General features: G+C 48.9%; 3 protein-coding genes across 3 annotated transcripts in view; 1 reads left to right on the plus strand and 2 right to left on the minus strand.

Annotated features, from left to right (window-relative positions):
• The window catches only part of pola1 (polymerase (DNA directed), alpha 1), a 139,680-nt gene that overhangs the window by 50,055 nt on the left and 68,738 nt on the right, over positions 1 to 20,887 (minus strand). The window lies entirely within an intron of this gene.
• Positions 5,891 to 7,421, plus strand: ndufb4 (NADH:ubiquinone oxidoreductase subunit B4). The gene is made up of 3 exons (XM_076051084.1): positions 5,891 to 6,186; positions 6,693 to 6,836; positions 7,288 to 7,421. The coding sequence occupies exons 1-3, from the start codon at positions 6,010 to 6,012 to the stop codon at positions 7,348 to 7,350; spliced, it is 384 nt and encodes a 127-aa protein (XP_075907199.1). The 5' UTR covers positions 5,891 to 6,009; the 3' UTR covers positions 7,351 to 7,421.
• Positions 7,647 to 15,032, minus strand: hgd (homogentisate 1,2-dioxygenase). Its single transcript, XM_076051083.1, has 14 exons — positions 14,871 to 15,032; positions 13,669 to 13,740; positions 13,417 to 13,505; positions 12,996 to 13,101; positions 12,488 to 12,547; positions 12,294 to 12,385; positions 12,144 to 12,178; positions 11,911 to 11,990; positions 11,543 to 11,642; positions 10,856 to 10,980; positions 8,831 to 8,935; positions 8,566 to 8,692; positions 8,096 to 8,277; positions 7,647 to 7,990 (listed from the first exon to the last, which is right to left on the minus strand). Exons 1-14 carry the CDS (start codon positions 14,883 to 14,885, stop codon positions 7,847 to 7,849), a joined length of 1,332 nt encoding a protein of 443 aa, XP_075907198.1. The 5' UTR covers positions 14,886 to 15,032; the 3' UTR covers positions 7,647 to 7,846.

Consider the following 20,887-nt stretch of genomic DNA (forward strand, 5'->3'; position numbering starts at 1 on the left):
TCTCTCTCTCTCTCTCTCTCTGTCTCTCTCTCTCGTAAAGACCCAGATCTTATTATTTCTATGAGAGGCATAGCTGGGGCTCACTCCACTGCCATCCATCACACACACACACACACACAGACACACAGAGGGAGAGACAGACAGAGAGAGAGACTAGTGTGGGGTGATTGACTGCACCCTTGGGCCACAACTCCTGTCTGATGACCTGATTGAACTTGGCAGTAGTCACCGCCGTTCACGCACGCGCACACCCACATGCACACACCCGAGTGTGTGTATTCGTCCAGGGAGATTTAAAAAAAAAAAAAAAAGAAGAAAAAACTCAAGTTCGTACTTTAAACTTCTCGCTATGTGCCTCTGGTTCATACTTTTGACTGTTTGTGCGGTCACAACAAAGCCTTTACGCGCAACACTGTTTCCGCCCTGGTTTTGGTTCTTTCCCGTCATCTCCACGGTGAGGAAGATTATCACCATGGGCAAAAATAATGAGGAAGCCTCCGCTCTATAGGTTCGCGGTCGGAAACAATGCGAGTCAGGGCCAAACGCAAGAATTTCTTCTGACGGGAGCTCAGCCGGGGGGGGGCTCACGCGGCGACCGGGCTCGGGCCCTCCTTCAGGGCGGAAAACCGCAGCGTAAGTGTTAGTTTCTGCGGGAGCATGTCATCCTGGCGTAGCGTGCAGCGCCGGGTACCAAGGGACAAACAAGCCGTTTGCTTTCTCCTCCGCTCGGCAGGAGGTTGGTCTCAAAAGAAGGAGTCCCGGTTCATCACGAGCTGGCCTCGCTGCGGCGGCGCCAACATCACGGAGAGATGCTGGAAAAACATCCACAAGGCTCATCCGGCTAAGTTATTCAGATTCAAATCTGTCTGGGCAAATCAGTAATCAATAGCAGGCAGGAGATAATGAGGAGGAAGATGATTAGCTTCCTGGCAGATTAGTAAACCAAATGCATCGACGGAAAAGTTTGCCGAGGCAACAGTCTCAGCTTCCGCTTCCGAAAAGAAAGAAAATGAAGCTTTGATTTTCCCTGGAATTTTATCGAGTAGAAGCGAGCGGACACAGTTTCCATCAATGTTGCAGTTAATGTAATAACACACATCCATATCTGCCTGCTATGCCCAAAAGCTGAGGTGTAGAAATGACTCAGCATGTTGCAAAGGGTATCATTAGGAGGCCACTTGATGACGGGTGGCGCAGCGAGCCAGCGGCCACCAAAGAGTAGCTGCTGCTGTTGAGTTGTCTCCAAGTTCACCAGCAGTTTTGCCGTGGCCGTCTATGTAGGGGGCAGAAAAATTGTTATATAACTTATATTACGAGCCGCTCATGAGTGCCACCTTGTTCTTGCTTTAGTGCGAAATCACTATCCGGTAGCGTCCCTGCTAATCACTAGCATCAGCAGCTTGTTCCGTTTCCTCTCCTGTCTCCTAAATCAAGTCGATGCACCAAAGTTCAAAGGAAATGCTTTTGAACTTGGAGGTTTGCAGAGCTGGAACCTTGAGCCGCCGCATGGGTCTCATGCGGCGTGAAAGAGCGCTACGAGGACGACGGACCGCAGCTAAACAACAACAGAGGCGCCCTCGCTGACCCTGCCTGTCAGGGGGAAAAAAAAAGAAGAAGATTATCAGCACGGGATTTCTTGATCCTCCAATCGGTATTCCTGAAGCAGCAGAAGCAGCCGCCGCCGCCGCCGTGCCTGCTCGTCTGCTCCGGTCTGACCTCAAGGATGCCAGCGAGCGCTTCTTTCAGGCACGAATTTGGCATCTTCTCCCCGTCAAGCTGCCACTTTCCATCAGATCACATCGCAGGGCGTGGGCCAGCCGGCCGTCCTCCCTCACCTCCCGTCAGCCCTCTGTGGCCCAGACGTCGCTTAGCTCCCACCGTCCCGTCCCGTCCCCCTCCCTCCACCATCCCCCATAAGGCCCCGGCTAACGCCAGCCGTCAGAACCTCCTCGGAGCGCCGGAGCTGCTGTCACATCAAAGCGGCCCTAATGAAGACAAAGGGTTGAGGGGCAGGGGGGGCGGGGGGGGTGAGCTCTTGGTAACAGCGCGAAGACGTCGGCTCGATATATCAGCCCGCTGACCTTTTCGGCGTGTGAGGTGGCGGCGCGGCGAGGGGGGAGGGGCTTATTTATGGGCCGATGCAGATTTCATTGACTTTTCCCCGCCGCTGTCAGCTTCTGATTATCAACAAAGCCTCTGGACTGCACACTGCCATCCATAATCCCCCTCGCCGTGTCCTTTACACAAACTCCCCATTAATGCCTCGGACTATGTCGGAATCTAATTTGGAAAATTACTCGGCGCGGTAACTGTTTAATGGCATTAAGATCCATCGTCCGGCAGGAGACGCTTGGCCGCGTGAAGTCGTGACGGCCGGTGGCGAGCGAGGCTCGTGTTCCCAGAGAACGTGTGTTGCACTGCGAGCGCTGCTGATGATTTGTTCTGTTAAAAAAAAAAATGACTCATTGACTGGAGACGAGGAAATGTTTGTATGAAGGAGCAGTTGCACATTTGGGGAACGAGTGGGAAAGGAAACATGGTTGAAGTGCCAAGAGAGATTTTATCTTTTCAAAATGTTGAACTACTCCTTTTAGAGACACTTTGTGGTTTCTTCTTCTTCTTCTTCTTCTTCTTCTTCTTCTTCTTCTTCTTCTTCTTCTTCTTCGTTCCCATTGCAGCGCTCAACATTTCTGGGTTGGGTAAATGTCCAATCCAGTTCTGTTTTTGATTAGAATTAGTCATCCTAATCAGTGGGGAGCTCGAAAATTGCAAGTGCTCACTTGCCAAAACCAACAGACGGCGCTGCGGATCCTGAGGTTCAGTTCTGACATCTTTCATCTTGGGGACGTTAACAAGCAATAAATTATTCTAGGTTTTAAAGAGAGAGAGAGAGAAAAATGCAAGAGAAATATGAAAACGAAACAGAAGAGCGGGATTTCTCAAATGTCATTAGAGGGAAATGTATCACTCTGCTTCTGCCTGAAGATGATGGATGCTGCGAGGTCGCTGCCATGGGCCAATTTCTGGACTGCTCAGTACATTACAACAGGAAATATAGCAACGTTGACCTCCTGTCCATAACACAAGTCCAAAGGAAGTGGATTTGTGGAAAAGGAGGGATCCGTTTCCAAGAAACAAATGCAAATAGCCGGGTGGAGAGATTGGACGATAAATCAAGAAAAAGCAGCATTTCTTGAAAATCTGCCTCAAGCCCGCAAAACAACCCTAAATCACTCCCAATTCCAAAGCCTGTGTTCTGCGCGCTCGGAGTCCACATTGTATGCGGCATAGGCAGACACAAAGGCGGAGAGATTAAAGGACACGAGGCAGGTTGGGTCAGCCGCAGCGGACCAGACTGAAACGTGAGCTTTCTCCCTCTCATCCTCCATGCTCCCAGGCGATGACATGAAGGTCGCCGCACGCTGTGAAGTGGCCAGAGCTGTCAGAAGTCGAGAGAGAGACAGACAGGCTCGCGGGGAGGGAGGGATGGGGGAGAATCTAAATCAGCCAGAAATTTTTAACACGGAGCTGCAAGGATGAAAACTTTTGTAAAAATATCAAAGACTGCGAAAGGCCTTCTGTAGGATCGGGGGGGGGGAAGCAAGGAGCTAATTCGGGCTCACGAGGGGAAAAAAAGTCTGCCCCTTGAAAGCGACTCAATTATGTGCCAAGGATAGAAACAAGGGGTGTGTGGAAAGGAACATTACACCCCTTATTTACATTCCTCAGGGGCAGCGGTGTAATGGCACGAGAAGAGTAGAAAATGTTTGGAAATAAATTAAGCCATTAAACATTAGGTCATTGTCTCGGAGTCCTTCTTTCAACCGCTTCCACGGAGGAATAGAGTGTCTCAAGCTCGCGGTTGGAAAGAGGCCTGCTTCCCCTTCTCCGAGGCCACACTCGCATGTAGAAGTCATTTTGGAAGAGAAAGAGCAAAGCAGGACAGAACGCCGGCTAATTACTGAAAGTGATTAAGCCCCGGGAACGCAGCAAAAGACCGCCGATGGACGTCACTGTGAAACGAGAGGCTTTCTATCCTTCTGCTGCCACTCGGCACGTCGACGCAGCCCCGTCTCCACCAAACCGTGAGCCTTTCTGCCGTCTTGGCAAAGTTTTTTCACCGCGACGTGCGGTGCAAACGAGTCTGTCGCCGCGTCGTGATAAAAGATCCAAATGCAAAATCTTCTCTGCCCACGACGGAACGATAAAATGAAAAGTGACATGTATTTTGGGTGGGTAGGACTGACTAAATCATCCTCAAATGCAGCTCAAATCCTCCTTTTATTCAATAGCTTGTTGAAGTTTGAACGATAATGACAAATCTGCCACGTTCGTTGTTCTAAAGCTGGTTGGATACCGCCCTCCAGTGGTTGTGATCGGGGCTGCAGGATGCATTGGAGTTCATTTTCAGTTCGGGCAAATTTCACGATGGTCAACCAACAAATATCACCTTGACCCTTCTACGCGTAAAGCAATGAAACAAAGGTACACGCGAAGAAGGCAAAAAATAAATTATCAGCTTCCATCAAGGTCACCTAGCAGTCAGGTTGCCAGGTTGCTTTTCGATTGAGATGTTTTAGGGCATCACATAGAAAATAGCGACAAAACAAACTTGTGTTGTCAGACCTTTAATTTCCCATCTCATGAACTTACAGCGCAAAATCAAATGAGGAAATATAACTCTCAAACTCTCGTTGCCCGGTCCGCCTCTTCCTTGCCTTCACCCTCCTGGCCTGGCTGCTTCTTGTCCAGAGTCGCCAGCATGGTCTGCCTGAGGAGCGCCTGGTACTTCTCGCTCATGCGCTTCACCTCGGGCTCGAAGCAGTCGCACTGCACCTTCAGCCTCCTGATCTCATCCATGAGCTTGTTCCTCTCGCGGTCGACGCGCGTGTACAGCGTTCGCTGGGCGTCTCTGGCCTTCTCCGCCCTCGACAGGGTCTCGGCCGCCACCGCCGCAGCCCGCCGGTACTCGTCGCCCTCCCGCTGCGCGTTCTTCAGCTCGCCGTACAGACGCTGGTTCTCGATGTAAACCTCCGGCACGACGCTGACCCGCTCGGTGTCCACCAGGCCCTTCTGCACCACCTCGAGCCACTCCGTCTGGAAACAGTCGAGCGTCTCCGCCATGCCCATCTGCAGGAGAAAGTTGCGCAAAAAGTCCTCGACGGCCACCGAGTTTTGGTGCGGAACGGGGGACCCGGACCCGGGCCCGGGAGGGAGACCCGCCGCGCTGGCCTCGGCGCGGGCCTGGATGGTCCTCACCGTCGCCTCCAAATCTTCCTCCTGGTCGGTCAAGGTCCAGTCGTCGTCCAGGCAAAGCTCTTCATACTGCAGGTCGACGTCACTCTCGGTGGCGATGCTCTCCCTGTCGTGCCTTTTGCTCGCTGCGCTCATCTTCACGGCGATAAAGTCGGCGGCACCATCGACCTCCGGCTCGCACTTAGATTTGGAGTGCGCGCCTAAACTCAGGGTTGTGGTAATTGCTTTGAAACGATAGGAGCGGGCTATCGCCCATGATTGGCGACCTTTGGTGGAGCTTTCTGTGGTTTCCACCGTGGAGAAAGTTACAGGGTTGTTGCGCCGGCCCTTATACATAAGACAAGCATGAGGATTTTCAGATATAAGTCGTCTTCTTTTTCTTCATCTATGAGGTTACTGTATAGTTTCATTACTGCCACTTTCTTAAATTTCTTCCACAACTTTTATATTATTCCGCGCAGGCTCGAAAGAAAAAATGCCTTTCTTTTGACTTTAATCTTGGTTGAAAGCCATTTGTATTTCCCCTTCTTTTTTTTTTTTTCTTTTTTTTATCTTTATTGACATGCAAGCAATTTGTTTCAAACCCCAGACAACGTATTACAGCAACAGAGTTACCACAACAAGTTCAATAAACGTGCACCGGAAATCCTGGCGCCGCTGTTTGGGGAGTTTGCCGTTGCTACGGCGACCGCCGTCCTCGTCAACGCGATATTTTCCGAGATCGCGTTCGGCACATCCGTCGTCAAAGCTGTCATGGCGGACTACAAGGCGGCGCCCTTGGCCACTCTGCCTAAAACATTAGACCCTAAGGAGTATTATAACCTCGCGCCGGAGTTTCGACGTGCCGAAGAGGATCGGTTAGCCCTGCGAGCCAACCTGAAGAGGCAATATCTCCTGCAGCTCAACAACCCGCTCCGGAAAGAGCACATCGTGAGTGCTGCTATCCGCTAACTAGCAATGTCACCCTTGAGAATGGCAAAAACAAAACAAGACACCAAGCTGCTCGTTGGCGTACAGCAGCGACACATTTGTGCACATATTCTGAGCCGACGTTTAATTTTCAAGTGTATTTGTTAAGAGTATTGGGAACAAAGATAAGAACGTTGACGCCTACGGCATTGGTGTCGTTAATTGTTTGGTCTGTAATAAACAGCTTAGCCCAGTCGAGGCAAGTCATCAATGTTGACGTTTGAGAAAACTTTCAAATTAAAACACAAGCAACTTTAATATCCACTACCACCGACACTTGAACTTACTTAAGACCACCTTTAATTTACCCAACTTATTTACTAGTATTGGTTGCTCCACTACCAACCAATATGACTTATCAGCGTTTACATTTGTGCCTTATGTTTAGTGACGTGCTTTTGTAACATGATACAAGCCTTGAAATAAAACCGCAAAATACCTTACTTTATTTTATTCCTTTATTTTAGGAAGACCCTGCCCTGACACGTTGGGTGCATGCCCGTGCAAACCCTATCCTCTACTTCCGGCCCACATTCAAGACGTCGCTGCTGGGTTTCATGTTTGGAGTTGTGCCACTCTTCACCCTCTACTTCGTCTTCAAGACAGACCGGGTATGTGACGTCGTGGATATACCTACAATGAAGACATACTCGAAATGACGGCTGTAGTACAGGCCATGAATGCAACATGACCATATATTTATTGAGGGCCGTGTACACACTAGCTTGCAAAAATTTACACAAATCCATAAGACGTCTTTATGTGAATTGCTGCCTGCATGCTCTTTTTATTTTTTCCTGGCCCATTGTTGTGGAGATTCAAGTCTGATTCTCCTCCCGTTACAATTCAGGAAGGATTTGGATCAATCATCACAATGCTGCGCTACCAATTTTGTCTCTCTGCTGAAGGGACAGGAAAACTGCATGAAAATCAGAAAAATACTCAGACACGAATTTGCACTTAGGGAAAATGTCCAGAAGGCGTAATGGGTGCAAAGTGACGGTAATTTTGTTCCCATGGAAACTGCATTAACCTGTCATTGGTTTGTCATCTGTTTAACAGGAGAAAAAAGAAGAGCAGATTAAGGCCGGCACCCTCGCGCGCAAGTTCAGTTTGGCGTCATGAGTGCTGATGTAGAAATACTGTCTTTATGTTCTAAGTGAAGCATGTAATTATTAAAGATACTGTCAAAATTGGCCTGTGGTTTTGATCGTTGCTTGAAAGCGTGCACATTGGCAAAACACACATTTGCGCTCCTAACAAGGTAAACATATTGCACAAATGGAATATTTCAGGCACATTGAAGTTGCCAGTCAGAATATTGACTCAGTTTTGCTACATAAGTAATTGGAAACATCTGTGAACCAAGGTATTGCTGAGACTCTTTGTCCAAGTGTGTTAAAAAATGAAGAATAGTTGCATTTCACAGGAAAATTCTGCCTTTTTTTTTTATTATCAATTGCATAGTGGCTAAATGGCTTTTTATTGCAATTCTACCACTCAAACAAGTGTCCTATATAATATCCATTTGTAAAGAGAGACCCAAACCACAGTAGTTGTTCAGACAGCTATTTCATTTGACTAGAAAATGGGCCCTGTTTAAATCTGCGTCCGTCACTTTCTACTTCTTGCTGGGCTTCCAGTCGGGATCGAAGTGCTTGCGGAGAGGTTCCCAGCACTGGTAGTAGCTCTTGTCCAGTCTCTGACATGTCTGCAGGCCCCACTTTGTCACAGCCATGCTGAAGGATGACTCGAACATGAAAGCCTGAATGTAAACGGGGAAACAGATATTAGCGCCTTTGCCTTTTTTTTTTTTTTTTTTTTTTTTTCATGTCCAATTAAATAGGCATACGGAAAAACTGTATTTTACCATGGTTCCCTCTGCAACCCTTTCGGGTTTGAGCTCGGAGGTGCTGTTCTTCTCAAAGCATTCGTAGTCCGGTCCGTGTGGGGTCATGATGCTGTGCAGACTGGCCCCTCCAGGCTGGAAGCCCTCCTCCTTGGCTTCGTAGTGGCCCTTGATCAGCCCCATGAACTCACTCATGCAGTTACCTGAAAGATCCCGCAGGAGGAGCTGTAACACCAGACTGAACAGGCTGCAGTTGGAATTGGACTCAACAGGCTCAACTTCCACTAGATGGCCTTAAAGATCTGCGCCGGAAAGGTGGTGCAGTGTCGGTTCAGTTCCAGCAGGTGGCTAAATCTGACTGCCGTGTCACGGTGGCCTCTCAGTCTCACAATTAATACCCTGACTGGTGTTTTGCAAATTAATCATTTACGCCTTCTATTCCTTCTTTTTTCCAAGCACAAGCTAGTGTCGGTTTGCGCGTGTGGCCTTACGGTGATAGTACGGCGGGCGGAAGGTGTGGTCGGCCACGCCCCAGCGAGGCGGGAAGATGACAAAGTCGGCGATGGCCACACCTGGTCGGGTGGATTTGGCGGTCAGCACGGTGAAGATGGACGGATCCTGTGAGACCATCGCGGGTCAAGAAATATGGGGAGGGTTTTCGTTAAAGGTCTGCTGGGTTTGAGTTCAATTTGAGGAGAGTTTTTAAAAATATATATATATATGTATGCATATGTATACGCTGCTGAAATGCCTCACCGCGTGGTCAAAGGCCACACAGTTGATGACCATGAAGTTCTCCAGGTTGTATTTGTACGGCGTGTAGTTCCCGTGCCAGGCCACCACGTTGAAAGGGGAGAAATCCTATGCAGCGGCGGCGGCGCACAGATTGACAACAAGTAAAGACGCGTGGCCGCACCAGCAGACAAAATCACAAAGGGCATTAAACAGAGCCTTTCTTCGCAGTTGAAAAAAAAAAAAAAGATAATAATAATGAAATATGTCGTTGCAATCTTACATTCAGAGAAAGAGAGCAATTTTTGACAAAAAGGACCAAAAAAAAAAAAACATCATAATGAAAAAGGTTGATTTCGAAAGAAGCTGTGCTTCTTTCAATCTTTGTCTTTCATTCCTCCCTGTTCTTTGTGTGAGGAGTCTCCAGGTATTATGGGGTAATTGGCTTCACAATCAAACTTTCCCCAAACTTGTGGCAGCGGCACAGTCTGGGGTAAAGCTGGGGAGGTGGGGGGCGAGGAGGGGGTGCGGCAGAAGAAACTGGATGCAGAGATATTTCTTTATCTTGATTGTTAAAACCGCAGCAATTTTATATAGTTTCTCTCTTCTGATAATGTCGCTGCAAAAAAACATTCGGCAACAGCCCTGAAAATCAATACAGTTCATTACAACTCCAGCTGCCTCCCAAATGACCTGCGTGCTCCCCTGCGCACACACGCGTGTGCGCCAACACATGAACGATGGACAAACTAAACAATGGATCTCCGCAGACAAACACGGACTCACACACACACACACACACACACACACACACACACACACACACACACACACACACACACAAAATGTCCTAAAGTGAATTCGTACATTATGTAACTTTAAAAAAAAAATGCCTTAACAACACACAATTTACAGTAGTTACCGCACAAAGAGGAAACCCAGGGCTGCTAATGTGTTGATCTACCTTCGGTACATTTTTGGTTCGATTAAAATGAAGCAAAGGGGGGAAAATGGAGCAGAGCAACCGCTTACACGCGCGCGCGCGCGCGCACACACACACACACACACACACACACACACACACACACACACGTGCATGCACACAAAACACAAACATATTGGCCCAGTCAAGCAAATAATAAGTTAATTTGAGCAATTTCACTGCTCTGCAGGGGAACAAAACAGCGGGGACTGGAAGGGAGCAGCAGCATCCTCCACCTTATTTTCCTGCCCCTGAGGCCTCAGCCCTCACGGTTGTGAAACGGGTCGGCCGTCGGGTGGCCACAGTGTCAGCTGCGAGGGGCGACCTTCGCCCGCACGCCCGGCCCAGAACAGGAGGGGCAGATAGATGAGGGGCTCGGGAGGGGGGGCGGTGAGATGTTTGTTTTGCGACAAAGAAGACGGCGTCTTGGCCTCGGGTACTTCCTTCGATGAATAATAACAGTGCGGTTTGACACGGTTGCCACGGTTACAACAACCCGCCCCTGACGAAACCCCTCCTCCCACCATTTCCCTGAAAAAAAAAGAAGATAAGGGAGGGAAAAAAAACACACACACACACGGGAGGGGAAAAAAACACACACACCCTCCTGTCAGACATTATGTGTCGATCCAATTATGTGCCCAACAGGACATTTCAGGGGAAGGGGCCGGATCATTCGGCGAACGCTCAACTTGTGGGGGGGGGGGGGGGAGGAGGAGATTTTCTCCTGCAAAGCAAAGCTTGGCAGGTAACGCCGTCTGCGACTCCAGATTGCCTTAACTAATTACGAGTGATTAAGGCTCGCGAGGGAGTCGAGGCAGAAACCTGGCGAATGAGAAACAGGAAAAGTGTCGATATTAAACCCATCAGGGACGGCAATTTAATCGGCGGGAGCGGCTAATGGATCATATGCTTCACTTGGGACAGTTTCCTCTTTGTTGCCGCCGCGGTTCAGTGGCGTTCAGCGAGGCGGACGCGCGCTAAACAGGGTAATAGGGCGGGCGGGACGGCAGGACGCACGCGCGGGTCCTTGTCGCACGTCCAGGCAAAGTCAAATTCTTTGTCACCTGTTGGCAGGCGAAGAGCTTCCCCTGGTACTTGTTGACGACGGTGTAACCAGTGGGCACCGTGCGATCCTCGTACCAGGCGACGGGGCACAGGAAGTCTCGCGGGTTGGCCAGACCATTGGCTCCTGAGGAGGTACGCAGACGTGCAACGGGTTCAACAAGGGCGTCCTTAAACTTGCATTACACCTCAATATGATGGCAATTAGATATTCCACCAGAGGTGGGCAAACTTTTAGACTGGTGGGGCCACAATGGGTTCTAAATATTTGACAGAGGGGGCCGGAGCAGGAGCACGATGATGAATGGAGTGTTTTGGTGAGCCACCTCATAGGAGGAACAAACATATCATGGGATATGTAGAAATTACATGTGCTGTAATGTCAATTGAAAATGAACACAAGCAAAGCTACAACAAAATCAGCGTCTTTGAAGGCCCCACGGTGTTTTGCTCTTTATTGAAAAGACTCTTAAAACACTGAAAAAAAAATGGACGAAATTCAGCTATTTTATGACTTATTGACGATTAATATAATTTCTTCAATTCAAATTTGCGAAAACACTGCTAAAGTGATTTTTTTTTAATAACATAGGACTTTTAAAGTCACTTACGGAAGGTCTCATTCATAAGGTATAAATGCACACTTCTCTAACATGTCTATCTACAAAGCACGGACATCATACACACACCTATAGGCCCCAGATCGGGGAGTTCAAAATGAGCTCCGTACACCTCCAGGATGTAGCCTCTGGTCTCTCCAAACACATCCACGCTGAAGCGCATCCCTTGCTGGACAAAACAAAAAATATGCATTGCTTTTTATAGAATGTCCTACTTCTGCATGGACAGATTATTATTTATTTATTTCTGGCAGTCACCCGTATCGTGCAGCCATGCGTTCTGCCTGTCTAACCTCTTTCAGGTGTTATTATTTGTATTTTTAGTCCCCCTTTTTTTGGAAATTAGGATGCTGTCTTTCTATAAATGGTCAATTCAGCCTCGGGGGAGACACAAAGGCTGGCATCCGGCCGAAAAAAAACAACAACCCGGGCCTCACCTGAATGACACAGATCTCGTTGGGCTCGACCATCATTTTCCCAAACTCTGTGGTGATCAAGACCTCACCCTGCTGGGGGACTATAGAGATGCAAACAGACAAAGAGAGACAGACACAAGGAAATCTGAAAGGAGAATCGGGCCTCCGGGGGAATTGAGCTATCATCCTTCTTGTGAGAGATGACAGCGAAAAACATCTGCACCCCCCCAAACCTCCAACCTCCCCCCCCTCACCAATCAGAAAGTCCCCATCCGAGTTGTTGAAGCACCTGCAACGAGAAAAGACACAGATACGGCTCGGAAATGATGGGCGATATTTGAAAATGCATCCCATTCTGCGACGCCCCGATAGGAAGACATTTGCACACAAAACACATAAGGCACCTGTCGACCATGGAGGCGTTGCAGGTGTAGACGTGGATGCCGATGCCGTTGCGGGACTTGGCGTCGCCGGCGCCGCAGACGGTGTGCAGGCCCTGCAAACGCGCGCGCGCACACGCATGAGAGCCGGGTGGGTCAGCGCTCTCAGGAGCGGTTAATCAATCGGCCGGCGCTCGAGGGGAATTGACGGAACTCACAGCCACAAAGTCGACTTTCTTCTCCGAGGATTTGGGGACGGTGAACGGCAGCCATCTCAGCTGGAGGAGGGGGAGGGTGGGGGGGTGGGGGGGGCGTTTGTTGCAGGGAAGCAATAACAGCCACTTGGTATCAAAGCATTTTGAAATGAATTTGCTTTAAATAAGCTCCGTCCAGAAAATCAGCTGGTGTTGCCACACCTTGTTAGCTTGGTTTAACTTCACATAAAGACCAGCAATGGTTAATTTACCAGAGATGTGCTATTCTAAGCTGTCATATGTTCATTGTCGTTTAAAGTACAAGCAGGCAGACGCACAAATATTCAGTAGCTATGCACTATCTATCATCTGTGCAGTAAAAAAACAGAGATTATGTCTGTTAATTCCACCTAAGCATGTTTAAACCTGATGATGTTTGATACAATGTTAAAACACACACACACACACACACACATGCTCCCCAACCAAGGTTTGTCCATTTCATGAATCCCACCTTTAAGCCTATATTTACCTGGTTCGGGTCAGGCTCCACCTCGTTCCAGTTCTCTGTTAAATCTCCACAGCCCACCGGGGTGAAAGGCTTGTGTTTGACGGAAGGCAGGATGCGATACAGCCAGCTGGTAGGAGAGAAAAGGGACTGATGTGAGGTCAGGCCTGCCCGAGTTGAGCTCGCGGTGCAGCTGCCAGGTGGCTTTTTTTCTGCGAGAGAGGTGACTTGGAGAGTGGGGCCATATTGTGAATCGCAGCAGCTGGGGCTTAATCAAACCTGCCTGGATCACCTGCATGAGGGAGTGGGGGGGTGTGATGTTTGAAAGGCCCATTCAATTCCCCCTCCCCCCCCCCCTTCCTAATGATCGCAGGAACATCGGCAAAGATGCATCCCAGAGAGGATTCTTGCCAGCCAAATAAGATATTTGGAAACAGGTGTATACCTCCTCTTGTTGGCAGGCCGAGGACAGGTGAAGGCGGAGCCAGAGAGCTGCTCAGCATAGAGGCCGTAGGGACACTCCTGAGGATTGTTCTGCAGAGACGCAACACTGGGCTTGTCAGAACACTTTCTTTTAAAAAAAAAAAAAAAAATGTCTTCCTATGAAATACGTAAAGTCACGCTGCTTATTCGAGGGATCATCTCAAGCAAAATAAAAGTCAGATGAAAGAATAAATGAATGAATGTCTGAGGTTACCTGACCCTCAGGTAAAGAGCCGGGACAGCGAGGGTCTTCAGAGGAGAACTCGTTCCCAAAACCACTCATGTACTGCAAGACAAAGACAGACGTTTCGCGCGAGAGTGAAGCCGAGTTAAAGTGAAGGGGGGGGGGGGGGGGGGGGGGAGAAAAAAATAATTATCAAAACGCGTTAGCGCCATGCAGCCTCATTGTAATGCAGGATAAATGCGTTCCATGCTGGTTATAATTAAATTGTAAGGCTTGTCATTAAGGCCTGTCTTCCTGTTAATTGTTGTCATATTGATTCGCATTAGATTCGTAATAAAACAAAGTGCAGCTCTGCCCAAAAAAAAAAAAAAAAAAACAATTCCCCCCGTGTGGTTACTCATTACTTTTGTGTTGTTGTGTTAATTGCTTTTACTTCCTCCATGCTGCGCATTTGGGCTGGATTTCAGGTTTGTGAACCCAACAACAACAAAAAAAAACTATCGGAATTTGGGGCAAAACATGCTGAATCATTGTTGCTGTGCGAAAAAAAAAAAAAAAAAAAAAAGCGCACTGGAACAGCTTCCATATGTGCGCGGTCACGCGTCAGAAAAGCGCGTGCGTAAAAGGGACTCGAGGTTCTCCCTAAAGAATGTTGAGTGCGATACCATGAGTTGTAAAGTTAACTTCTCGTCGGCGTGTCGGTCAGTTTCCAGTCTTTTTCTCTAAAAACGCGCGCGCGACGACGTGTGAAGCATTTCTGCCTCGGTTTTTTTTTTTTTTTTTTTTTTTTTTCTCCTTTTGCCGCAGCTCGCTTCAGTTTAAACCTCATCTCATTCAATTTTCCACGCGTCTACAACATTTGAGGTCGACTATTCCCCGTGAACGTGCAACCGACGTAACGTACTGCGTTGCAAAACGCAAACATGAATACAGAGCGAAGCCGCCGCTGCGGCGTCCGCGACACATCTGGGCAGCTGCAGAATGCGGCTCTCTGATTGGTCGGGATGCAACACCGCCCGCCAGTCAGTCAGTCAGCCAGGCAGGCGCTGCTTCGACTGAGCGGTGCTGCTGGTTCCGTTACGCATTAGCAGTGCGTCTAAAGTCCTTCACTCGCAACTCGTCACTCATCCAAACTTTGCCAAAGTGACAAAAACCTCAAAGTGAATAAAGTGAAAGGTTTGGTGTTTATAAAGATGGAAAAAAAAAAAAAAAAAAAAAAAAATCCTGCTTACCTTGAGTCCGGCCATTGTGTGGTCAGTGGGAGCCTTTCAAAGTTTTTGGTTGCAGCGGTTGTAAAAATTAACTTGCAGCGGTCCTCAACGCATCCTCCCGGGCCCCAAAAAACACTGCAGAGAGCGTGCGCGCTGCTTTAAAGGGCCGAGAGGAGGAGAAGTGGGCCGGCCTCTGACTTTCTCAATATGGATTCAATTAGGCCTTGACACACTCCGTGACGCAACAGCTTGGTCTCATTCAAAGTGGAAAAGGCAGGGGTCAGACGGGCGCAACGCGCACAAACAAGGGCTGGAGCCGGTGCCAAGACTAACAAGGGACAAGACAGTAACCAGGAGGCTATGGGTGACGCTTGCGGGCCACACAAATGGCAATTTTAATATGAAAAACTAGTGGGGAAAATGGGCTTACAGCTCCCTAAATGAACTGCTCTGTATTCAGAGATTCGCTTCATTGACTTTTAGCGGCTCAGTCGCTGATCTCGGATGGACCTTCACGTGTGGACGTTGGCATCAAGCACCAGCAAAACAAACAGGAGGCCAGGAAGATAAATATGCTAAAACTCCCGCTAGGTGTAGTGTTCATCAAAGAGTATATTTTGTACCATAGCGGCACAAAAATCTGATCAGATAGTATCAACCGTGATCATTTATATCTTCTGAATTGATACTGTCATCCAGCACAGTAATCTCTTCTTCTTCTTCTTCTTCTTCTTCTTCTTCTTCTTCTTCTTCTTCTTCTTCTTCTTCGGTCTTTACCTGATAGCTTAGTTGAAAAATGTTGATTTAATTGGAAACGCATGTTCTGGACAAGATGGACGCTGGAGTGATGTCTTCCATGTCCCATAATGCTTTGTGTTTGATAGATTTATGTACTTATGTATTGCTACAAACGTGCATGGGTTTTGTTTATTTGGGTTTTTAGCTTTATTGCTATCAAATGCTATTAAATCTTATCAAACTTTTGTTTACCGACATAGATTAGATGACTAAGAAGCTATATGATCAGGCTCTTACAGACCATCTTGCTACAGAGAAAATAATAGGAACAAATGTAAAAGAAAAACAAATAGAATATTCAACACATTAAGCGGTGAAATGGAGACAACAAATAAGCAACATAATTGTACGAGCACAATGCTACGTCTACAAATGAATATTTGGCCAAAGGGCTAAAGGGAGATGATGCGTTTTTTTCCTCCCAGTTTGCGCCGACATCACTCTAACTTTGGGCGCGATGCTCCACTGGTTCAACAAATAGCTCTTAATTTTGCCGCGCCGAACTCATGCTGAGACGCCGCCTCATTTAAAGTGAGTTATCTTTCCCGTACAGCTGCCAAATTAATTGATTTTTTTCCGCAATCCGGCCTCATGCACATGAGGAAACTCTGCACACTGCACCGAGCACTCCGCCCTCCATATGAAGAGCGGTGCGAGGCCCCTCCCGCCCCCGCTCCCTGAGAGCCTATATGTTACTTTACACCAAATTTATTCAGTTCATTTCTGGAAATAGATGGTCGGACGAGGGGGTACCTAATGTCCCCTGTGCCGCATGTGTCAGAAAGAATCAATTTTGCCCCTCTCAATCCTTGCCTCGCTTCCCCTCTTGTCTATTTCTTTTCTTTTTGGGAGGTGTTGGGGAAGGGTAAATGATGGCAATTCTCATAGCGAGGCGCAAATAAACTCGCCGCGGCAGAAGTAACTGTTCTCCGCCGAGGCGTGCAGTCAGGCCCGGACCCCCCGCTGGCAGGCAGTCAAGGCTGCTGTGCCGAAGACGGGAAAACCCAATGGCAGGAAAAATATCACGTCCCAGTCTCGGGGAAATTGATCTGCTCCTTGCACGGAGAAAGAAAATGAGCGATTTTAATTTCATCCCCCGAGTCTGATGATAGAATTCTAGAGTATTTGGGTGCAATCCCAGATGGCGCCTGTGTGTTTTAAGAGAGGCGAAAATGGCTGTTGATGGGAGAGAGGAGACCGCAGCCTCGCTTACAGTTATATCTATGCATGCGTAAGTGGACCATAAATGCTTTGTTATTAGATGCCTGCTGAACTCAATGGTTCGGAGGTAAACGGCAACGCTCACCTGGCGCAGTCGTCTTCCATATGTATAAACAAGCAATATCCCCGGCTCGCCGCCCCGTCTCTTGTCACGCGCGCAAGCACAGTTAGAAGACAGTGGCGCGACGGCATCTTTAGCCTATGAGAAGCGCACACAAGTCGGACAAACTTTCGGAAATGTCTCCGGCGTTCTGCAAAGGGTCAGCTGCCCCTTTCGCAATAAGGCAACAAAAAAAAAAACAGAAAAAGAGTTGCGTGAAGTTTCTCAGTTCGTTTGTAGAACGCTGGAGCGGCACTGCAGAATAGTAGCAGCCGGCAAATGCAGATTTGGCCGGTCTCAAAGGCCCCCAACAGTAATATCAACAGACCTTTGATGCCCTTCTTTCCTCTCCCTCGAGTAAGGAAATTGTGTCTGTTCTCTGCTAAAAACCTGCTGCATATTTTGTTTACTAGCTTCCTGAAGCTCCCTGCTTCAGCCAAACTGACTGGCTGCAGCTCTTTCTACTCGTAATTGCTCATACAATTGAATAGATGAAAGAGATTCAGATTTGAGCTTTTCAAGATGGATCTTCATCTTGATGTCTTCATGGTCAAGCTCCTTTGGCGAGGCCACCCCATGACTGGAGCGCCTTTAAAACATGCTACCTTTGAGGTAGCTAATACTACGTTATGACATGAAATCACAACGAGGCTCTGCACGCATTTTGCAATATAGTATTTAAATTAACATGCATGTGCCGTAGAAAAATTAATTCAGAGATTCTCAGCTGCCTCAGGGAGCAAACGCAGCCAGAATTATGACTGCTGCTTCCGCCGCCGAGCATAATTCATAATTCACCCAGGTCACAAGCGGCGCCCCGCGCTATATTTGCTGCTTTATATTTAATACATGCATACAGTTGTCTAAAGATCAAGTGTACTTTTGATTAAATTAATCAGGCAGTGGCAAGTGGCAACAACTAATTACCGCGCGCTCGAACACTCTCCCCTCTCTTGTGTCTTGGCGGGGCGAGATTCTTTTCATCTCCTCCTCATTCTTCGGCGAGGCGGGAGAAGAAGAAGGAGCTGTCAGAAATGTTTGTTTGGCCACAAAGCGAAGCAAAACACCACTTTGTACAGTGCAAATAAAGACTGAATTCATACAAAAAGTAAAAAAAAGAATTGAGTCCTTTGTTATCACGCTGATATCGCACTGAATTCAGCCATTCAGCCGGGGGCCAACCATCGGCAATTTCAAAGAATACTACCGTGATGCAATTTATTCTAATCGCCCGCCTCTTTGTGCCGCGAGGAGCTGCGATGGCGAGGCAAATTGTCCAGCGTGGACTCAAGAAAAACAGTGAAAAGCCCGGGCTTGTGAAGGGACGTGCGTCCACGTGGCGTCGGAATGGTCGCCGCCGGGCCCCAATCTTGCGTATCGCCGGTGGCTAACTGCTGGATTTGGAAGTCGCGCCTAACGAGGAGCGGCTCCGACTCGCGCATTTTGGTAATTACGGCGCCGTCGCGCCGCAGCCTTTAATGCTAAACGACTCCTGGCGGGAGCCGGCGAGTCACGAGCACGCGCCGAGGCCCGGGCGGGCGTGTGACAGCTCCATTTAACGCTGATTAGATTTGCAAGGACATGCAGCACAGCCTCTCTGCCTCTCCCCGAGTGGGTTGAGTATCTCCTGAATCCTATCTGCCGCCGTAATGTTATGCAAATGGTTTAATACGAAGATAAAAGACTGTTGCCGCCAGTCGCGCTCTCCTGGTTCACAGCCTCTGCGTTTCCAGGACGATAGCTCTAACGAGGAGGGCACTATTTGGGAGTCATTAGAGGATGGCCTTCGTGACACGCTCGCCGCCGCTCGCCGCCGCCCGCCACCCGCCCGACATCGACCATTAGAGAGGCTCACACCCACACCAAGACACACGCCGCAGACGCCTTTTAGCACCAGCTCCCAGTTTCTTACACATCACAGTGTCACAGAATAGAAAATTACACTCTCCTCCCACAGAGAAAATTGCTTTGGAATTGCTTGGTTATAAAGATGTGCTTTAAAGAGAAGGGGTGGGGGGGTGCGGGGGGTGTGTGTGTGTGTGGGGTGGGGGGGTTCGTGCAATAAAAAAAAAAAAAAAAAGGACACACACAAACACAATTACTTAAGCACTCTAAGGATGATTCTCTCAAGTTAATCAGAGGATTTACCAATTATTGATGTCAAAAGGATTGCTGCGGCCCTGTGTTGTGGGTTCTTTTCTTTTTTTTGTGTGTCCTGCGCCTCTGTGCCGCGAGGGTCCATCCGTGCGGCCAAGGTTGTTGACCGTGCATTTGTGTTTTGCATGTTCTGTGTTTTCTCAGTGTGCAAAGAATCCCTCACTGCACCAACTGCAACACAAAAAAGGAGACAGGAAATGATCGCAAGCGGCCGATCGGGGAGAAAGCACGACGGCGGAGAGGCAGGGACCCGAGTGGAGGATCCACTCGCCGCCAACCGCGGAAGTCGCATCAGCATCGAGTGACAATAGCGTCGTGCCGGCGACGAATGAGCGGAGAAGGAAGTGAGGAGGAGAGGGAACGCGTGTGTGGACAACACTGCAGGGCGGCTGAAAAATATGATGTCCCGACAGTGCAACAGAGGTGCACATCAGGCAAGATAGGCGACCCTTTATTGCCACTTTATTTTCCTGCACTGGCGGAATATGTATAGTCTACATGTACAACAGTGTACAAAAACAGTGTACAAGAACATATCTTTAATTGCAGGAAGCTGGAACTGAGCATTCGTGTGGGAGGCAGTAAACAGAGGGGTAAATATGCGGATATCTGGAGAAGCAACAGGTTTTTAGGTATTTAGCGTGGCAAGGTTCCTCTGTTGGGGACTTGGGTGAAAAAACAAAAAAAACAATATAGAATATATAGAGGTGATGGGAATGATGAGAGATACGGGTGTCTTTGCATGTCTTGCAACAACATCAACAAAGTGTCAAAATGCCAACGACAAAACTTCAAGTATTGCAAATAAGGTCTCGGTTTTAAGGTAGAACAACATAGTCCAGCGTCCAGTTTGGGATATTCATATCAGGACCCAACCCAGCGCACCAAACACCTCATTATGGAAGGAATTAGCCCCCCCCCCCAGAAGGAGCCAAAATGGCATGGGCTGCAACAGTGGAAGCACTAAGCTTATAATGGCAGCGGCTGCTAGTGGCGCTTTTCTTCTTTCTGGAGCAACGAAAAAAAAGGGTCGGCGAGTGTGTACCGCTCCAAACACTTAGTGAGGTGCGGTGCCAGTTACGCCATTCAAGCCCTCCCTCAGGTACAGTGGTGGTGGTGGTGGGGGGGGCGGGGGGGGGGGGGTGCAGGTGCTTCAAATCTGTGCCTTCAGCGCTGCGGTTGTGAGGGGGCCGGCCCGGCGATGTGAAGAGGGGGGGAAACTCGAGGTGAATGGTCTTTGAGCGGCGAATGAGTGTGTTCGACAGCGGCGGCCGGGCGAGGCTGTGGTTACACCCGTGTGGTTTTCTCGTCCGAGTGCGCGTTTGAAGTTATATCAATCTCGGCTCGCGAGGCTCGGCCCCGACGTATATGCACTCGTGTATGTCCGCCGCCGCCGATGCCGCCGCCACCGTCATTAGCTCGTAGGCAGTCCCGGCGTTGGGTGTCGGGCGGGGGGGAGGGGTACGCGTCCGAGGCCGCCGCCGCCGCCGCCGCCGCCACCACCGCGCCCTCTCAGGCCAATTTAGGCGGCGAGAGGAGAAAAAGCATTTCGATCCCCGGCCCTGCAAGTCTGAGGGTCCCCCCAGCGGGAGGCGGCGCAGCCCTGCAATCTATATTGGATTTATTCCTTTCCCATCTACAGCCCCCCCACCCCACCCCACCCCCGCACACCCCCACGGAGAGGAAGTCTCAACTGCACTCTGCCTGTCCCCACAGAGACAACATGTTATGATACACACTACGCCGGCGCACGTAATCTCCG

The sequence above is a fragment of the Nelusetta ayraudi genome, unplaced genomic scaffold, assembly GCF_046127955.1.
Source record: "Nelusetta ayraudi isolate G7.1 ecotype Tasmania unplaced genomic scaffold, CSIRO-AGI_Nayr_v1 ptg000132l, whole genome shotgun sequence".
In the NCBI taxonomy this organism is placed as follows: Eukaryota; Metazoa; Chordata; class Actinopteri; order Tetraodontiformes; family Monacanthidae; genus Nelusetta; species Nelusetta ayraudi.